Below are 20,118 nucleotides of genomic sequence, written 5' to 3'. Positions count from 1 at the left end.
AAATGGCGAGGAAATCAAAAAGAAAACCGACGCTACGGGGAGAATGGCGAAACATAAAGAAGCTTTTAAGAGAAGGTGGGAGCTGATGTCAAATTTCCCAAATAAATATTTAAATAAAAACATTACATGGAGCGTAGTTTTGCACGATCTCTCATGAGGAGAGTAATTTTGTATGGCTCCAAAACTGGGTCGTTGAGACAAAAGGATAAGCGTAGAATGGGGGCTCTTGAGATTTTTGTGCAGAAGAATGAAAAAATGAAATAAAATGCCCATTAAGGCAGACAATTGGAGTAGCGCAGTCCGTGATATTATGACTCCTGCTATCAAAGACACGAGGCAGTGGACGTCGGAAGTTTGCGGAGATAAACTCGAAGGAGGTATGAAAACTTCATGAGATATTGAGAGGCAACTTCATGTCGAAGACCGATAAGGGAGGACAATACAAGGAAAGCAATGACGAGGGAGGAAATGAATATACATTTCTGACAACCTGAGAGGAGGCAAATTAAAACGGCGACATTTACAATCCTTACACAACTTTACGAATAAGCTATTATTAGCATCCCATTAATTATTCATACGGGGAAAAGAAGAATATTCCAAGAAAGAAGGCAACTAAAAATGGGACTTGGGGCTTGGACCGTCACTGCGTCATACTGTAACAAGTATCCTCTAATCTCAAAATGCAACCGAAAGAGAGAGAGACGGCGAGACCAGATATATAATCGGCCAGGTCTGATATATGTCCTTGTGGTCTATAAAAATATGAATAAAACGAGAGGGCGACGATTATTTTAATTTTCGTTCATAAATTAAGCCCGAACGGAGGAGCCCGGATTCTCCCGCCACAGCGAAGGTATTGGGACTGGGAGGAGAGGGGGAAATGCTGCGGAAGCTGGCCGGGAAGAGAAAGGCGGTCCGGGGATGAAGCACGAATGGGTCCCCGGCGGGGATCGATCCCCTGATCCGCCCGTTCCCGCCACCTCCGAAGAGAGAGAGAGACGACCTCTCGCCCACCCCCGATACCTTTTCTGCCCCCTTTCCTGCCCAGCCAACCCACCGGCTAGCGATCACGTAACACAATCTCACATGAAAACCCCCCTCCCTCCAGACACGACGGCGGCACCATGGTGGCCCTGGAGGGGAAGAAATGCCGCGATGGGGTGCTGCCGCCGGCACGCCTCCATCGCCCCCTGGTGGTCGCAGAGATGACCGCATCCCAGCAAGAGAAACAATGAGGGGGGGAGTAAGGCAATGAAGTGAGGTTTTGACACACGCCCTTGCGAATTCACACGTAGGTCACCTACTTTTACGACCATTGTACGGAAACCGCTAAACGTAATGTTAACGTCGGAGTCGAAGATAATTACCCAACTACAAACTTTTCTGGCAGTCGCCATGCGTGAGTTCATTTAAAAATGTGTGCGCTACACGAAATACGCTTACTGTTCAAGTGAGATTACATCCTTTTTTTCTAGAAAATACAAAAAAATATTTACTAAGTGTGTATTTTGATGAGCACAATGTACATAGGCGAATTATACATCCGATAACCCGTTTGCCCGTCTAATTCAGTCATTTATATTCCCTTTTTACCGATTACCTAAAATAATTTTTCTTCGAAAAATAATTAAACAGCTCTTCCTTAAATGTCAGAGTAAAGCATACGAATCTTATATGTATAATTACTAACTAATTGGACGTTTTTCGCTTCCAGCCAACAAATAGATATTAAAAAGATTTTTTGATACGCAACCCGAAATAAGACGAAAAACCAAGGCAGAAATGCATGAATTTACGCGGGTAAATTACCAGGATACAAATTTTCACCTTCAATTTTTATTTAATCACAATTTTGGATGGACATTCTCGATGAAATAATTGGAAATTAATCTCCAGGCATTACACGTATTATATCACAGTGGAAACCAGCAACGCTGCTACCACCGATGCGCGCCCCCACAAAATCAATACACTTTACAATATAAGTGTTTTAGAACGTACTAACTACCCAGGAAATATGTATTTTCGACAAAAAAGAACTTCCGAGATTTAGGAGATTTCTATAATTTGCATTTCCGACTTTGCGCAAGTTTAAACAGATTTTCACCACACGGCTACACTGTGATATTTGGGACCGGTTAAAACTGTATCCAACTTCAGTGGAGATAGAGGACTCAATTATAAGCGATTGAATCGAAAAACAAAGAATCTGCGAATGTCAAGCTTTAAATTTAGTATACACGCTCTCATTGCTTAAAGGATCATTGCACAACTGCAGCACATAACTTATCCCGAATTCAACGTTTGAACGGAAATTTAACTTGGATCAACTCCGTATTTTACCTCATATGACACTCCAGAATATTTAAAAATTATTATAAAGGAGAATGCATAGAATCCACATGACAATGTAAAAATGACATTACACAGGGAAGCATGTGAAACACGATATTAGAAGAAAAATTCCCGATTCCCCCCGATTTCGATTACAGTATTTTCGATAATCCTGATAAGTTCCAAACTTTTTGCTACTCTACAAAAGGAAATTCCCTCACATTTATCAAATTCCCTGAAGAGTGGCCACCATGGTTGTTAATTAGGACTCTTGCAGTCATACATACAATTGTCTCAATTTCCTAATTCCCAATGTGACGACGATTTCGCGAATTTCTGCTGAGCTATGAAGAGTATCAGTGTAAGTCATAATGTTTCCCAATTATTATCACAACTCTAATTCCCACTATACGAGGAATAAAAATTGCAACAGCTGAATGATTTTACTTTTGTCTGAAATGTACTGTACACAGGTCCTTGAATTTTCCTAAATTTATCAAGAATAAATCATGCGAGATAAAATTATATTCTATTTACTCCGGGCTACATATACAAAATCGCAACATACAAACATATATTCTGGTGTCCCTAACACAACCTCGAAAGCATTAGTTATAACTTGATATTTTTACTTAAAAATCGGTATTTCATTAATTAATTCAAGCATATGACAAATACCATTAAACATGCCACGAATACATATTTTGGTCATCACTGTCAGTTTCCCTAACTTTACAAATTCCAAAATCATAAACATAATAAGGTGGATACACCTACATGCAAGTTTTCGTGATCAATAAAGTAAGATTTGCCCTAATTCTTCTCACAGTTTACAGTGGACCATGATGGAAGGAAACGCGGGATTAACTACGTAGGTTGACTATGGATGAATGAGAAAAAGTGGAGGTTGAAAATGTCCGCATAAGGATTTATAAAGGGATGATGAGACTGCCCTGCAAAAGGTTAGATTGGGGAGCACCTAAAAACCAATCCTCGGAGTGATTACCCGTGATGATGATGATACTAATACACGACCACTATTTTTGATTGCAGGATAATGGTCACAATCAATTGACCGACCCCAAAACATCTAAACCACTACTTTTGGGATGGGTTTCATTCATACTAGTCCAGAAGAACTACCATGAAAATCAACCCACATGGGGCACATAGGGAGTGCTATGGATGGAAATAAATATTTTCAATTGCTACTCACATTAAACTGATTCAAATTTATGAAAATTTTACTCTTACGAAATAATTCAACGTAATAAAATAAATAAAATAATCCGAAACTCACTGCTCTTGATTTATCATCTATGAAATCAAAACTTTCAAATTCATATCCTTTGTCATACAAAATTGTGTCCAGCACGGTGACTACACATCAATTTACCATTCACGATCACCATTACCGCATTCCTCATCATCTTTCCCACTCGGCCTATTTTTAACCCAAGGGTTCACGCTTGGGTCAGGAAATACCGCGAAAATCACGCCGTAGTACGCATATCCGTAACGAAAGGTAAAGGGATTCTGTTTCAATATCCGATATTCTGAAACAATTTCGCAACTCATGCTACCCTAACTTCCGAAGCCAGGTCCGAAATGTCTCCGAACAAGGGCCACCCAATGGCACCGTTACTACCGAGAGTAACCCTACCAACGATGGCAGTATTGGAATTTAAGGTTCACCCCGAATGAAAATAATCCACAGACACTAAATTAAACATCATAGCACACCATCTATTTTCGCGCTAAGGTTCAAATCTGAGACTTATCGTTATTCTGGCGATTACACTTGCCTCCACGTCGTAGACTTATCGTTCAATGCAAGAGGACTTGTACAAAATGAGGGGTGTCTAGGTGTAATTAAGTTAGGCTGACCTAGTGAGAAATTAGAGCGACAGGTCTAGTACGTACAAGCTGCAATTTTTTCTCCTTCTAACCCGAAGATCTCAAAAATCGAAGGGCTCATTCCAATTAAAATGTAACCTTAGAAGCACTACAAATTCAAATTATAATTATGTCTAAAAATTCGGTCAGTAAATAATTAATGGGTCCACTTAATTTATATAACCACACAACTAATGTACAACCAATATCAACTTCTTGGCGGCTTGCGATGCACAGGTAATTATGTGCGTTCAATTAGATCCCTATACGCATGAAGAATGACCTCTTGGAAAGTCTCTGGCCCCCAGAGACATGGCTAAACATCAATTATTTAGGATGCGTCGAAAAAGTCTGCAGTGACACCCATTCCCAAGTTGTTACGAGCGAATTTGGGATGCATTAACTTCCTTCAAAAATGATCCTTGGAATTCCCAAATTTTACATATTCTAATTTTAATTTCACACAGAAGCCCAAACGTAAGAATTGTGTTACATTTTTATAAAATCAGAAGGAAAAAATAAAAATTCGCAAAAGAAAAACGGTTACGAAACCATCAGCCAAATCTGATTGACCGTTTCTTTCGACCAATCAGGTCCGACGTTGCAAGCAAAACAATGGCATTCATTCATATTCACTTTCAACTCTAGAGGAGGTAATAGATTTTAGAAACCGCTAGACCAAACCAATATTTAAGACTAGTTGCCCTTCTGGTCAATAATGAACATAACACCCAACTAATAAACCACGCCTCAAATTCCTTTAACAAGGAGGCAAAAGTAATTAATACCGAAATGGTTCATTGTCAATATTTCCGGAGCAACCCCAGTAAAAGTTAAAAAATCAAGTCCAATTAAATCTCATATATATATATATGTATAAATCTCATATATATATATATATATATATATATATATATATATATATATATATATATATATATATATATATATATATATATAAAATATCTTCGAAATGGAACGCTCATCGGCGACACACAAATATATATATATATATATATATATATATATATATATATATATATATATATATTTATTTATTTATATATATAATTAGGTCGTCAAGAAAGAGGACATAAAAAATTCTTTCTGATTCATTCATAAACCGAGTCAATGCCGAGCGGTAAAAAAATAAATCTACAATCAATTTTTGCTACTTCAAAAGAAACAAGATGAGCGAAGCAATTCTCGCCACTGGACTCCGCCGTGATATCGGTGATGGCAGTGGCAGATCTTTCATCAAAATGCGGAAGTGCATATTCCCTCAGGATTTAAAAAAAACGGATTGCGGTAATGTTATCTCCCCAGAAAGTTTTCCCCCTCAAAGAAAACGGCACTGCGTTTGAGACAACAACACACCACCTCTCCCGGGCGAATGAATGTAAATCCCTAACTTCTTGGTGGCCGGGAGGTCGGTCCTGCCGTTCTCCGAAATCTACTCTCAGCAGACGAGTCCCAGCATTCTTGACCCACTCGAGTCAACCGTCTGGAGGCTCGGCCTCCCGCACGACGACGCCACGCCTCTCCCTCGCCCACACAGTGGCCCGCGCTTAACCGCGGTGATGACACTCCCACCTGCAACGCCCCCTTTGCCGCTCCATGATCCCAGAACGGATAGAAAACTAGTATGACTACAGCCCTCCGAGAGATCATCAACCCTTCGCTCTATCAATCCTTCCCGAGGGAACAATAGAGTATCGCCGAGACGGCTTCGAGGACCGTAGTGAGAACGAAAGGCCTTTAAATAAGCAATTTATAGTTCTAAGACACTACATTTTCGCGAAAGGCATGATTAATCGAGATCCCCGGGAGGAATTTGCGACGATTTCCATTGATGAGGCGAACGACCTTCAAGATCATGATTTGCAGTTTTATAGGATGACACAGCGGAATGTAACTGTGTAACTGATCGTGGGGGATTATTGACGCCAGAAGAATTGGAGGGAGCAGTTAAAAAAATAATAATATCCTGATTTCAACCATACCTAATCAGATTCAATGGTGAAAGACCTCGTCCCATTACCGGTAAACCGCAAGAAATAACTCGATTTCAGTTGCGACAATTACCAAGGAGTTAAACTACACACACTATGTTATAGAATATCAGCAAAAACAACTGCCGGAGTATCCAACGGATCGCTTACTGCTTCATAATCTAGCAGCGGAAATGATAGGATCTAATATTTAAATCGAATCAATTAAGGCCGAATAAATGTAAACGACACCATATAAGTATGACGAAAACTTTGCATAGATACTTGTGTACTCGAGAGATTAAACACATCATCTATCTGGGCTCCTATCTTTCTTTCCTTAGGTTTGAACCCAAGAAAAAAAGCAATAAGATTAGCGATGAGGTAAGCCCCACCGTCCAATCATTTCTTGTGAATTAAATGCCCTTGAAATGATAGGCAGTGTCCGAATGAACTAACTTTGTCTATAATTTACGATAGGGGCAGGTTTTAAACGTTATACGCAGATTAATAATGTAAATTCCCAATTATTTCCACATAATATAACTGGAATGGCAAGTTTCAACTCTAGGTCAAAGCTAGCATTCTCGTCTGCATGACGTGAGAATGTAACTTGCGTCAGCGATTTACCAACGCAGATAGTATATTTTCAATGATTAGGTAATCAAGCACCTTAAAATAATCCTAATGCTAATTACCAGGCAAGCGGTCCAAACGAAAATCACGAAAGGCTGAACTGTAAATGCATACTAGCAATTAGGTATTTCCCTCGTTTTGAGTAATATTCTTATTGTTTTAGCTAATTCAAAGCCAATAATTAATCGTCCAAAAAACACTGAAGTTCATATTAATTGAAAATTAAAAATTTAAGAAGGAACTTACCTGGCAAGATGATATATCTTATAGGTGTACTGCCCAGCACAATATTTTCCTCCCAAGAGAGGAAAGTTGGTAAACGGTTCATTTTTTAAAACTTCTATACCCTCTCCACCTCCTGTTTCATTTTTACTGGCCTCAGCGACAGAATACAACTGCGCTACTTGATACTGAAATAAAAACGTTAAACATAGATTAATGAAATATAATGGCAGAGCACACTGCTATTTCATACTGGAAATTGGTGTACAATCATATTTTAAGGACTTACCTCCTCCACCGTGAGGGGGAGAGTGACTCGGCTGCAAATCAAAACAAAGTCACTATTAATAATAAGATCTTTAAAAAAAATGCAAGCGAAGTATCTTTAAATTTGCCTTGTATTTCAACGGATGCCTGACAGTATTCACTGTTTATGCTGACTTCACTTAAACGTAGAACTTAAGATATTTTGTGGAATTACATTCATAAAATTTACTTAAATTTCCACAAAATTTGCTCGGTTGCGTAATAAGCTTACAGAAAACGAAATTACCAGCCCACTATAAAACTAAAAGTGAATCAACATTGACCTACTTTCATTTCGAGCACGGTCATCTGTAACGTCTCCCGTCAATTAACGACAGAAAAAAGTATGTGGGCAGCAAGAGAAAACTGACTTCATGAAGTGCATCTAAACTACTAAAAAAATTACATAAAACCGTTAAATATCACAAACGTTTACTGTCACATCGAGTTCCGTCTCAATACATTCGCTGTTGTCGAAAAACCCGAGAGAATAAAAGAAGCTACTTTGACAGAATTTTATTTAGCGTATAATAATCACTTCAAAAAACTGATTCCTACCGTAATAGGCCTAGATTTATAGACATAGTACACACTACTATCAAGGAGTAACCGGCTCCTCGATTAATGACAGAGAAGGCCACCGCAAATCAACAAAAATTACACATGCGAACATAATAAAGCTTTCAATATAATATTAACGATATATGACGGTATAAAAATACAAAAAAATTGTACTTACTACTCCTTGATTAGCATTCTACTTAATACACATGGGGCGGATAGCAGTCAACGATATAAGATTGACTCACCCGGATGTCATGCAAAACCCCACCTATAGGCGTTTGAAGAAACAAGAAATGAAGAAACACATGCGAATAGCACAACAGGCGGCGATTCAAATTTTCCATTGTTTAAATACGTGTCCTATTTCATTTCAGGATAAATAAATGCATACTCACTAAAATGTTTAGTAAAGAGTTAAATAAATATCCACATGGTTACCACTTTGTTCTCTCCTTTCCATAAGCTTCCTGACGCAAACAGTTTTACAAAAATTATCCATTTTCATTTCCAACGGTTTAACATTTTTTCTTCGGTAACATCTAGATAATATCATGAGCACATTTCTTCAATTTTAATTAAACTTATAGACTAAGAGATTTTTACCATAAACAATTTGGTGGGCGTTTGCATACGTAGCAATACAAGAAGTAACTTATTCTAAAATGGGATTAGAATCAACAAAAGTGTGACACTCATCGAGTCACTCGCATGAGTAAGGTATCGCTAATATTTTGTTAGCTATCAAAAGGTATTTGAATTTTCTTATTATTAAACATCTGTAAAATTCTGCCATACGTACCTATATTTCTCAAGTTAATCATTTATACGTGAAGATGCAAGAAAGATTGTTGGTATCATAAAAGGATACAATAGTTGATACGTAGTACATATTGGGCAAAACGAAGTGATTGGTCATTTAAAGTTATTTGTGCAATAAATATGAAGTTATTTTCGGTTATTTATTACAGGTAAGCTTTCATTTATCGAAAAAACAAAGATATATTATGGCGAAGAAACATTGTATTAACTTTGTGACATGTCTTTGCGATAGTTACCTAGGGAGTATAATTGATACTTTACAATTGATCCATATATCGTTGAATTTTTATACCTAAGATAAATCTCTCGGTGTCTCATATTAGGCCCTTTCAAGCTAATATATATTTTGTAAATGCACCATCATCAATGTTTGTCAAGCCCTGTTCTGAAAATAACCAAAAAATACTGTAACCATACACAGAAACAAATCCAATGCTGGCCTTGATGAAATTTCGATTAAGGTTGTTTATCATTGTTTTAAAGCTATAAGAGAAAACCTTTTATTTTAAATGAATGTAAGGAATTTTCCCATCCCAATTAAAAGCATCAAAATTAGTGCCTGTATACAAACACCATGGCTATGTTACTGATTTAAACAACTAAAGATCAATATTCATCCAAAATAAATTTGCTAAAATATTTGAAAAGGTCATGTATAGGCAAATAGCATCTTACTTTGAAACAAATTCTTACTTTCCATATCCTATTATATGAAAGCACACAAGGCGTCACACACTTAATACAGAATCTGAGGTGGGAACCTTTAGATATGCAAAGACTCGGGGCTAGATTAAACTTATTAAAAAGATATAAAGTGTGTGGTTTTGCATCTGAAGATACAATTAAATCCCCTAGTAAGATTGGTAGGGCCGACAATTGTCACAAAATTAGACAATTGGACAGTCGAACAGATAAATTCACGTGTTCATTTGGGCTATGCAATATTTATGACAACCATGGGGAGGTACCTAAGAAAGTGATGGGTGCGCACTGTCAAAAATGGTGGTGTACAAGATTAAACTCTTCAAGTCTGGCATCCTAACACCCCCTCTGTACACCCTTGTGATGGGTAGGGTGTAGATGAATGTATACAAAGTCCATTTTATTTGTGAATTGTCCATCTGGAATGCATGCAATACTAACCAGTAATAAGTATCTGAATTGCCTGTGCGCCTGCCCACTTTAAAATAATTTTTTCTTGTCCTCTGTGTAGGCACAGGAACTGCAAATAACCATGTAATGCTGGTTCTATATCTATGTATGCTTCATGAATGGTGTTCGTTCACACCCTTTCCCCACGGTTTTTGGGTAGATTGCAAGGTGCCATGTGCATGAGGAAATACTTGTAGAATGGCAGGTGACTTACCACCACCTGCCTTGCGGGGTGTTGTGTAGATGTAGGTTTATCTGCTCAGTAGGTAACGCATAAGTCTGTTTTTGGGTCAATGGCATTTGTGATGTTTTTTGGTGGAGACAGGATGTATTACATGGATATATAAATGTTGTCCTTTTGTAGGGGAACCAAAGTAAAAACTAATACAATATTGCTAATTAAATTTCATTTTTTGAGAAAGAATGAACATTGGTAAAAACATAATCTAATGAGAAGGTAATATTTTAGTGTGGGAATTTTACAGTAGAAAAAGCATTCACCTCGATTGGAATTCAAGCCTGGTTCCTTCAATATCCAGCAGAGTGATTTATCTGTTTAAGCTTACATAGTATCCTCTTCTGCTTTAAAATTTGAAGAGGTTTTAAGGTGAAAGTTCCATGCTGCTCCTAGAAATTTCTATCACAAAAATTGATTTGGTTGATAATCCAATGGAGTTCATCAAACAGATATCATGGAAGCCTTAAGAAAAGCTTTTAAGATGTTATAATAAACTACTATCCATACAAGTTCATTAAGTATGTCATCATACCCATATGAATGGCAGGACATTTCACAAAAGTGAAGCGATCATTTAAACAGATAGGCATATGTAACTGGGAAATCAGCACCTTATGAGGGATTCAGGCACATTAAAAGGCTATTATGTATGTGGGCAAGCTGGCTTTTCAAGGGTAACAAGAATTTGTAATGGTTCACTTCATGTATATGAATGCTCAAGTTCTACTTTGTGGAATCACCTACAACCGGTATCAGAAATAAGTGACAAAACAACTATAGCCATTTGTTCACATTGCAAGTTTAATGTACCTGCAAAATATATGCATGCATAAGATTGTACTGGTAGATTTAAGGAGATTATAGTCCCCCCTCCAAGAAAACTGTCATGATATTTTTCTTTTATTTGTCTCCAATAAATCGTTCAAGATTATCCGCACTGGAAAATTTAATACATTTCTCATTTTTACTATTTCATCATTCAATTCTTTCTGACTTGTCTCCCCCTCCCTTGCCACTCTACATTGTACCCTTCCCAAAAGATACACCCCAGTAAGGTAAGTTTTTCAAGAGAGGGTAGAGCTTCAGAATTTCTGTCATGATCACAAACCTTCATGAAAAAATCCCCAGTTTCAGGTTCGGTCATCTGTGTTGAGGACTATGTTGGAGATGCTACTGATAGGGTCTCCCTTAATGAAAGGACTTCAATTGACCATTAGCCTAATTATATTCATCAGCGATGGCAAAGAAAAAGTTGGTGAGCACCTCTGTAAATGGGTGCAAGTCCTCCATGTTGAGAGATGGCCTAGTTATTATTATTATTATTATTACTTTTTATTTGCCCAGAGATCACAATACAAAAATACCAGGTGGGTGAAGTATGTACATGATATAAGGCACGTCAATGAGGAGCAAAGACACAGGCTCAGTTAAGATACATAAAAGAATATATGCTCATAGTTACATAAGTGTTTGGTACAAACCCATGAACATCGGCTGTAACATGCACATACAATATCAAATTCAGAAAAATCATTGATCACAAACATGAATCAGACCATTACCATTGCTAGAAACTAAAAGTATGAACTTACTGGTCGGGAATATTGTTGAGATATTCATCAACCGAGTAAAACATATTGCGCTGTAGATATCTTTTTAGTTTATGCCTGAATGCAGCAGTTCCCTGTGTATCCTTGATACTTTTGGGTAGTTTGTTAAATAATCTGATGCCCATTTCATTGGGTCCTAATTTCAATGCTTTAGTTCTTATATTCCCATAATGGAAGTCATTCCTGCCTCTGGTGTAATGATGATGATAGGCAGAGTTAAGAGAATAGTTGCCGATGTTATTTTTTATATATAGAATTAAAAACATAATGTAGATGCATGGGAGTGGTAGCAAATTTAATTAATGGAAAATGGGCCTTGATGGAGCATTGTAATGTTTCCTGGCGATGATTCTAATAGCTTTCTTTTGCATTTTAAAGATGGTTTGAGAAATAGCAGCTGATCCCCATAATATTATACTGTAGGTTATATTTGAGTAAATTTCCCCATAGTACAAATTGAGTAGTACAGTTTTACTTGTAGTTTCATACAGGTGTCTTAATAAGTAGCAAGTTGAACTGAGCTTGTGTTGGAGGGCTTTTACATGAGTATCCCAAGAAATATTTGCACATAGAGAAATACCTAGAAATTTGCATTCTGTCACACGCTCAATTGATAGGTCATTGATTTTTACCAGCGGATCATCTGATATGTTCTTATTGTGTGTAAAGTTTACTATTTTACTTTTATTTACATTTAAGTCTAGAAGGTTGTCTGTACACCACTTGTTTATAGCAAGTGTGACAGACTTAGCTTTTTCCACAAGGCTGGGATATGTTTGTGTTGATATTATTATATTAGTGTCGTCAGCGTACAACACTGGTATTATTCCATCATTATTTGGTAAGCAGTTAGGTAGGTCATTGATGTAAATCAGAAAGAGGAGTGGCCCAAGGGTTGAGCCTTGTGGAACACCTTTGTTAACTTGGTATGCTTCGGATGAATATTTTGACCCATCAACTGATAACACTACTTTCAGTGATCATACCCGTGATGGAGACAAGTTAATGTAATGAAAATTTCAATCTCTTCTTGGGTAAACATGATTGGTTGGGCAAAGGACATGATATACACTCAGACTGTGGTTATATGAAGCCTGGAAAAGTCAGAAGTGAGAATTTCTGTCACTACATAGCATATCCTTCATTTAATTAGGTAGGCATAAATTTACATTATCATTAATGTGGAAAAGCAGGCTTTTCCCCTTACAGAATGAATAAACTACAGTCATATTAGCACAATAGAGAATTACGGAAAGATTTTAAAGATTGAGTTCACTGGATGAATAAAAAGGCATGGAGAAGAAAAGGGCAATGAATAGTGGAGGAAACCAAGTTTTTTGTCATACTACGGTACATTTTGATATGAAATTAACGTGCATAATTATTTTTAATGATTAAAATGTAAAATCCAGGCTCTATCATATGTCAACAATTTCCTGTAATCACTCCCTCCTCAATTAAAACTTGTCAACACTATCCTGTGCATTGAAATGGACTGCCCGTTTCAAGGGATCCTAAATTGTGACCAGTTAGAGAACATTCTTGGGGTTAAAGTGATTCAACTAAGTTATAATAAAATCACATACGTGTAAAGGAAAACTTATCATTGGATGATTAATTTAAGGCTGCTGTATCTTAACTTCCTGAACATTTAGGTAGAAAACTTTCATTGTTAAACCAATGTCATCTTGATCTCCAATTTAATTTGTCACAGGAAAATAATAGGTTTCCCAATCCGGAAGTTTTTTTAACATGACACCAGCACTCTAAGCAACCACTTTGGGATCAGATAACTTTACAGCTGCTTAACTAAGAAAAAGATGGTTCATGGAACAACTTTTTATCTAGCATCTGTTATTCATCTTTCCTGGTATGGGTGACTCAACTAGGAGCAGTAATCATTTCCCCTCCCATCACTGTTCTAGAGGTCATCTGTATGAACAAGCTCTAGTGCTATATTAAGGTCATACTTAGCTGTTGGATAAATTGTTGAATTTATCCATATTATTGGGCAATTTTATAAGGTATTATCAGATAAAATAGTCCTATATAAGTCTTGGAAGTCATGAGGCGGTGCCTTGATAAATGATTGTGGTGAAAATTTTCCCAGGAAATTTATTTATTTTGCATTAGTACGAAAACAGCCCTTTGACTTTGAACATTGATATAACAATTTGACAATTACATACACCCAAGCCCTAGGAGGAGGTAAAACCACCTAGGTAGGAATCGAACCCGCAAGCTCTAGGATGGCAGACGAGGATGTTACCCCGCCACCACTGGAGCCGGCAATCCAGATGCTTAACAGATTAGGCATTTACATAGCTACAATTAGCAGCTGAATTTTCAAAAATGCTTACTAGATTTGAAGTATTACAAGGCACTCAAACCACCAATTACCGATGAAATTCATTCATAATACTTCCGTAGAGGGAATACCCAGAAAAGCAGAGTTATCAACCCAAAGGTCATTTGATAGGTGAGGGTCAGGAACACCTAGTACTAAGCCCAAAGGCATGCGAAATTCATACATCAGGGTGAGGGGGTAGTTCATTCTCTGTGCTGCCTATGGTTTTACAGGAAGATCTAGTACTTGAAATTCGCACAGCTTGAGTGAAGCTGAGGGCGCCCAGAGAAACTGCATCCAGGGATTGCATCTGGTCCTTCCCATCTTTAGTCCAACTTTCTAACAATTGGACTACCATTCCCCAAAGAGAATATTCTGCTTAATCATGAGCCACTGAGATCAATCAACAGGTTCGTTTGACAGATGAGATGAGTTCACATTTCTCTAGATCTGAAGCCATGTGAAATTCATACATTAACGTGTATGGACTAGTTCATTCTCAGGAAGATCTAGTTACCATACAATCACACAGCCAGGGTAAAGCCCTGATTTTGAGCTCTTCAATCAATAGCTGAACAATATCTATAAGGTCAATATGACTTCATCACAAATAACTATTTACAAGGTCTGTTTAAAAACAGATGAAACTGTTTGACTAAATAATTGATTTTATAAATTATCCTTCAATCAAGCTTATTGCCTTCAAAATACAGCCCTAGTCTGACAATATAATTCTTCCAATGCTTTTTCCATCTTTCAAATGCCACCTAGAATGCTTCTTTTGGGATAGCGAAGTCTGATGTAAAATTTTGTTGGATGTCTTCAATATTTTCAAGTCAACATCATTTCAAGTTGGATTTCAACTTAGGAAAAAGTCAGCTGGAGCAGGATCTGGAGAGAAGGTTGGCTAGGGAATCACGAATGTGCTGTTTTTGGCCAAAATCTCAGTAACTATCAATGCTGTGTGCTTTGGTGTGTTGTCGTGATGAAAGCACCAAGATTTGTTTTTCCACATTTGTGGTGTCTTCTGAAACATGGCATTTATTAACCTTCTCATAACCTCCATATAGTGCTGCCCATTCACTGTTGGTCCTTAAGGGACATATTCATAATGAATAATCCCTTCCCAGTTAAAGAAAACGATCAACATCACCTTTGTGACATAAGAGATTTCTTGAGTTGTGGGGAAAATGGTCCCTTCCACCCTGCCCCTTTCCCCAACACTGCGCCTCACTCATAGATTCATTGCCAAATGCCTCTTAAATCATTGCATAAGTTTCAGTTACACTTTTTTTGAGGTTAAAACAAAATTCAAAGCACACACCCACCCCTTCATTCTCACTGACACAGAATTTGTACAGAGGCATGTGCAAGCTCAGATAAGAATTTCTGTTGTGTGGAGACAAGCCAAGATACGGCCACGAGCAACATGGTGTTTTATTTCTCACAGATGCTGCCATAGGGTGACACCTCTCTGATTGTTATCCATTTGCCAGTGGAAAGACCAGTCTCGTCTTTTTTTGTACAGACCTTGTAAAACAAGAAGCTTGAAAATTATTCTGGAACTAAAATTTTTTCAAATGAAACCAAATTTTTTCAGAGGTTCTGACACATTTCTCATCTGAGCCATTGCTCAAGAAATTAAAACACCATGTGCAACCAGATCTTTTAAGATTAAGATCAACATGTACTATATGCTGGTTCTCTTCTCAGTATCCAAAAACCTACAATAACTTATTACAGGCAACTAACTTAGAGCTGATTGGGGGATCAACCTTACCTTCAATGATACCTCCCTTACTATCCAATTGAAAAAAATCAATTACACATAATACTTACCCATAAGAAAATTAAGGTTAAATATTTAGGCAAATTTATGTGGAATCTAGACAGAAATGTTTGTGAAGTCAAAAATTTTTCAAGCATGACATCCTATCAAATATGAACACTTCCATATTAATGTGATACATTATTAAAGTCAAGTTAAAAATGTCTATTTGAAAGTTTAGGTAAAACCAATGGCAAGACAAATATGGATTTGGAGGGGGAATGGAAGGTTGCAGATTTGGTAGGTTCAAAAACCACTAGCGTTCAACCTTCCGAAAAATTGGCGAAAATCTGAATCTGTCACTCAAGATGATGATGCTGGAACTGAAGTTTACTACTGAAAATGAGTACAGAAATTTTTTCATTACATTAGATCGAGTTGAATTCAGGCAGGGAAAAATAATTTTACAATATTCAAAATTGGAATATATATGAGAAATGATGTTGACTCTGTAGCTGTTAGCAAATACCAGTAGTACAGATAAATAATGAGACTCAAGGTCATTTAAAAGTGGAAACCAGAATGCCATATGAATGTCAGGATTTACTCTAGTTTTTCTGGCTCTCATGAAAGCATGGATGACAAGTTCAATGAATTCCATTTTTTTTAGCGTTAAATATTTTAGCTAACTATGAACATCAACTTTTTAATTGGCAATTACTTCAATTAAATTCAAATGAATGAAATTTAATCAGCAAATATATGCACTTAAGTTAAATTAAACAAACGATTAGAAGTGAACCTTGCAGTGTCTTTTTTTTTTAGCATCCATAAACCCATTTTGTTAATCTGAATCCATTTTTAAGGTCTCCCAATGATAAATCAACCATTCTGTAAGTTTTCATATGTTGTGGTAAATATTATTAAGAAGGAATGGGGGAAAAAGAATACTTATATTTTTTTCAACCACTGAATTGCCCATGAGGAGTTGGAACTGAAAGCATCAAACTTGAATTTTTTCCACTAGATATTTGAAATACATTAGTATTAAAAACTCATGGTTCAGTTAATTTTGAGCAAAATGAATCCATATGATTTTAAATTAAGCCAGAGGGCAAAATGATAGTCCTTGATGCTATGCACTAAAGATGTTTGCATTTGGAGTTAGCACACAAGTCATTTATAAAAGTTCCAACTAGGTAGACATTGCTAATTTAGCCGATGAAGTCCCACACAAGCAATAAAGGGAAGATGAGGGTGCATCCTACAACATCTGTGAAGAAATGTATGCCATCAAATCATGAATCTTTGACTCCCTCTTCAGAAAAGTGTCAATACTCCGTTTTAGAGGGGTTGTGATATTGCAGTGGCTAATCTACTGGCTTCCCATCGAGAGGGCCTGGGCTCGGTATCCCAATCTCTACTGGAGGCACTTTTTGGAGAGAACTTTGAGTGAGTATGCTGTCCGTCGTATGGGAGGTTTAACTTTGGACACCTTGGCACCTTTCATTTAGAGTAGGCTAATGCTGATGCCTGGTTTCCCACCACCATTCCCATCCATGCCTAATAGTGCAAATGACCTTAGCTGTCAGACGCCTCCCCTAAGTACCCCATTGTAGCTCAAAGCTACTACATTTCCTTCAGAGACCATGCTGTTATAGTAGTATATAGTATTGCATCAAATTGCAACTTACACATTCAACAACTTCCCCATGACAGATTGTTAGATAAAATTGGAAAACTAAATATTGATAAAAGAGTACTACTATGGACGAAGGCCTTCCTACAAGATAGAACCCAGCAGGTTCGTGTTGGGCACAAAATCTCAGAAGAAACCCGCGTCACATCCGGAGTACCTCAGGGTAACGTGCTTGGTCCTCCTCTGTTTCTTTGTTACGTGAATGACCTTGCGGAATGTGTCAATTCCAAAATACGATTGTTCGCTGATGACTGTATACTCTATAGGGAAATCAGCAGCAGCAGTGATCGCGACGTTCTGCAGGGTGACATAGATAACGTGGCTAATTGGATCAAAATCAACAAAATGGAGATAAACATTGCAAAAACTATCCACATCTCATTCTCCAAAAGGAAGGCAGGTGAGGGAAGGGTATATAAAATAATGGGAGAAACGATTGTAACAAAAGATAATTGTAAATATTTAGGGGTACACCTAAGTAAAGACTTAGGGTGGGGACTTCACACAGATTATGTGGTTGGCAAGGCCTTTAAATCGCTCCACTGGGTCACGCGGAGCCTCAAAGGAAGCACTAAATCAACTAAAGAATTGGCCTACAAAACAATTGTAAGGCCTATTGTCGAATATGCGACCACAGTATGGGATCCCTTTGAAATAGGGCATGTGAAAAAATTAGAAGCAGTGCAAAGGAAGGCTGCCAGGTACGTTTTAGGGCGACATAGGCAGACCGACAGTGTAAGTGACATGCTAGGCTCACTAGGATGGGGGTCACTAAAGAACAGACGGAAGCTGAATAGACTGCGTGCCATTTTTAAAATATTGAAAGCTGACGGAGGCTGGAAAGAACTGAACGAGAGTGTAAATAAGCCATGTTATCTCGGCAGGAATGATCACCCGCTTAAAATCAAATACATGCCCCAAAGGACAAACACCGCCAAGTTTTCGTTCCTAAATATGGGAATCAAAGAGTGGAACCAGCTGCCTGATGAACTCTTTGAGCCCTTACCCAAAAGCATTAAATCATTTAGGCGTGAATGCAAAAGGTATACATGATGGGATTGTTAAATGACACTATTTAATGGCGACTATTTAATGACACTGTGATATGTTTTAAGAATGACTACTGTTTGTTATATCATGTCATTGCCACCCGGCTTATCGCCTAACAGCAATGTATCCCAAATAAATAAATAAATAAATAAAAAAAAAAACAACTGAATATATAGGTAACTGGTAAAGGTTATTGCATGATAAAAATATTTTTTAGAGCTTAGTCAAGCGTATTTTGGTACCTTAATGAGCCGTTATTTATGCCTATTTTATTTTCCCAATTTCAAGCCAAAGAGAACACTATTTATGCATATGACCCACTCATGATTAATTAAATCAACAGCTTTTTCCCTTTAACAGTATGTCAAAATGTATTTTAAATTATAGAAGATACAATACTGTTTTGCAAGTTTAAGGGATAAAGTAACACAATAATCTACCAAATATGTTATCCTGCTTATAGTGTACTTATCAGTTAGTAACATGGTGGGCACCCTACAAGGTTTTTTATTCTATCTGCAATCTTAAATTTAGTATGAAAAGACAAAATAATTATCATTCTGGAACAATTTCAGAGTGTAAAAATCATTCGCCTTGACTGGGATTCGAACCCAGATCCCTCAATATCCGGTCAAGTGATTTAGCCACTTAAGCTACCGAGGCGTCCTCTTAAACTCTGAAATTTTGGGGCTTTTAAAGGAACAAGATGTTGTGACGAAATGCCGTACATACAATGTCACAGGCATTCGTATTCGTGCGCAAGGCGGCACAGTCCACGAGGTTAAAGCCAACTTTAAACACTTATGGTGTTTACACTTTGACAAATTCCAAAGAAACTGCGGGAGATGCGGCAACAGTAACTTTTAATGGAGTCATCCGCTAATGTGCATTTCAATGCAACAATTTGAGTGTAAAAATCATTTGCCTTGACTGGGATTCGAACCCAGATCCCTCAATATCCAATATATGGAATTTGTCAAGTGTAAACACCATAAGTGTTTAAAGTTGGCTTTAACCTCGTGGACTGTGGCGCCTCGCGCATGAATACGAATGCCTGTGACATTGTATGTACGGCATTTTGTCACAACATCTAGTTCCTTTAAAAGCCCCAAAATTTCAGAGTTTAAGAGGACGCCTCGGTAGCTTAAGTGGCTAAAGCACTCGACCGGATATTGAGGGATCTGGGTTCGAATCCCAGTCAAGGCGAATGATTTTTACACTCTGAAATTGTTGCATGGAAATGCACATTAGCGGATGACTCCGTTAAAAGTTACTGTTGCGGCATCTCCCACGGTTTCTTTGGAATTAATCATTCTGGAAGATATTCAATACAATGGCAGGTTATATCGTTTTCCTCTCCACTTCCTGAAATCAATCAAATTCATGCATGATTACCTGTATCACTTAATTCCAAAGCAATGTGTAGCTGATCCAAACAGTTTTGATCTTGTAGCTTATTCCTATTTTATGAGTCAAAGTAAAA

General features: G+C 37.4%; 1 protein-coding gene across 1 annotated transcript in view; it reads right to left on the bottom strand.

Annotated features, from left to right (window-relative positions):
- vib (phosphatidylinositol transfer protein vib) overlaps nucleotides 1-8,208 on the bottom strand; it is a 192,395-nt gene extending 184,187 nt beyond the window's left edge. Inside the window, exons 1-3 of the mRNA XM_071591625.1 lie at nucleotides 8,128-8,208; nucleotides 7,372-7,402; nucleotides 7,107-7,270 (exon numbers count right to left, since the gene is read on the bottom strand). Of these exons, the coding sequence (XP_071447726.1) occupies nucleotides 7,107-7,270; nucleotides 7,372-7,402; nucleotides 8,128-8,144 (212 nt within the window). The 5' untranslated portion in view covers nucleotides 8,145-8,208. The remainder of the gene's footprint in view (nucleotides 1-7,106; nucleotides 7,271-7,371; nucleotides 7,403-8,127) is intronic.
- Between the last annotated feature and the right edge of the window lie 11,910 nt (nucleotides 8,209-20,118).

Source organism: Hetaerina americana, unplaced genomic scaffold (assembly GCF_022747635.1).
Source record: "Hetaerina americana unplaced genomic scaffold, ioHetAmer1.1.p SCAF_5, whole genome shotgun sequence".
Lineage (NCBI taxonomy): Eukaryota > Metazoa > Arthropoda > Insecta > Odonata > Calopterygidae > Hetaerina > Hetaerina americana.
Note: the sequence above shows the minus strand (reverse complement) of the source record. Positions and strands in the feature narration are given on the sequence as shown.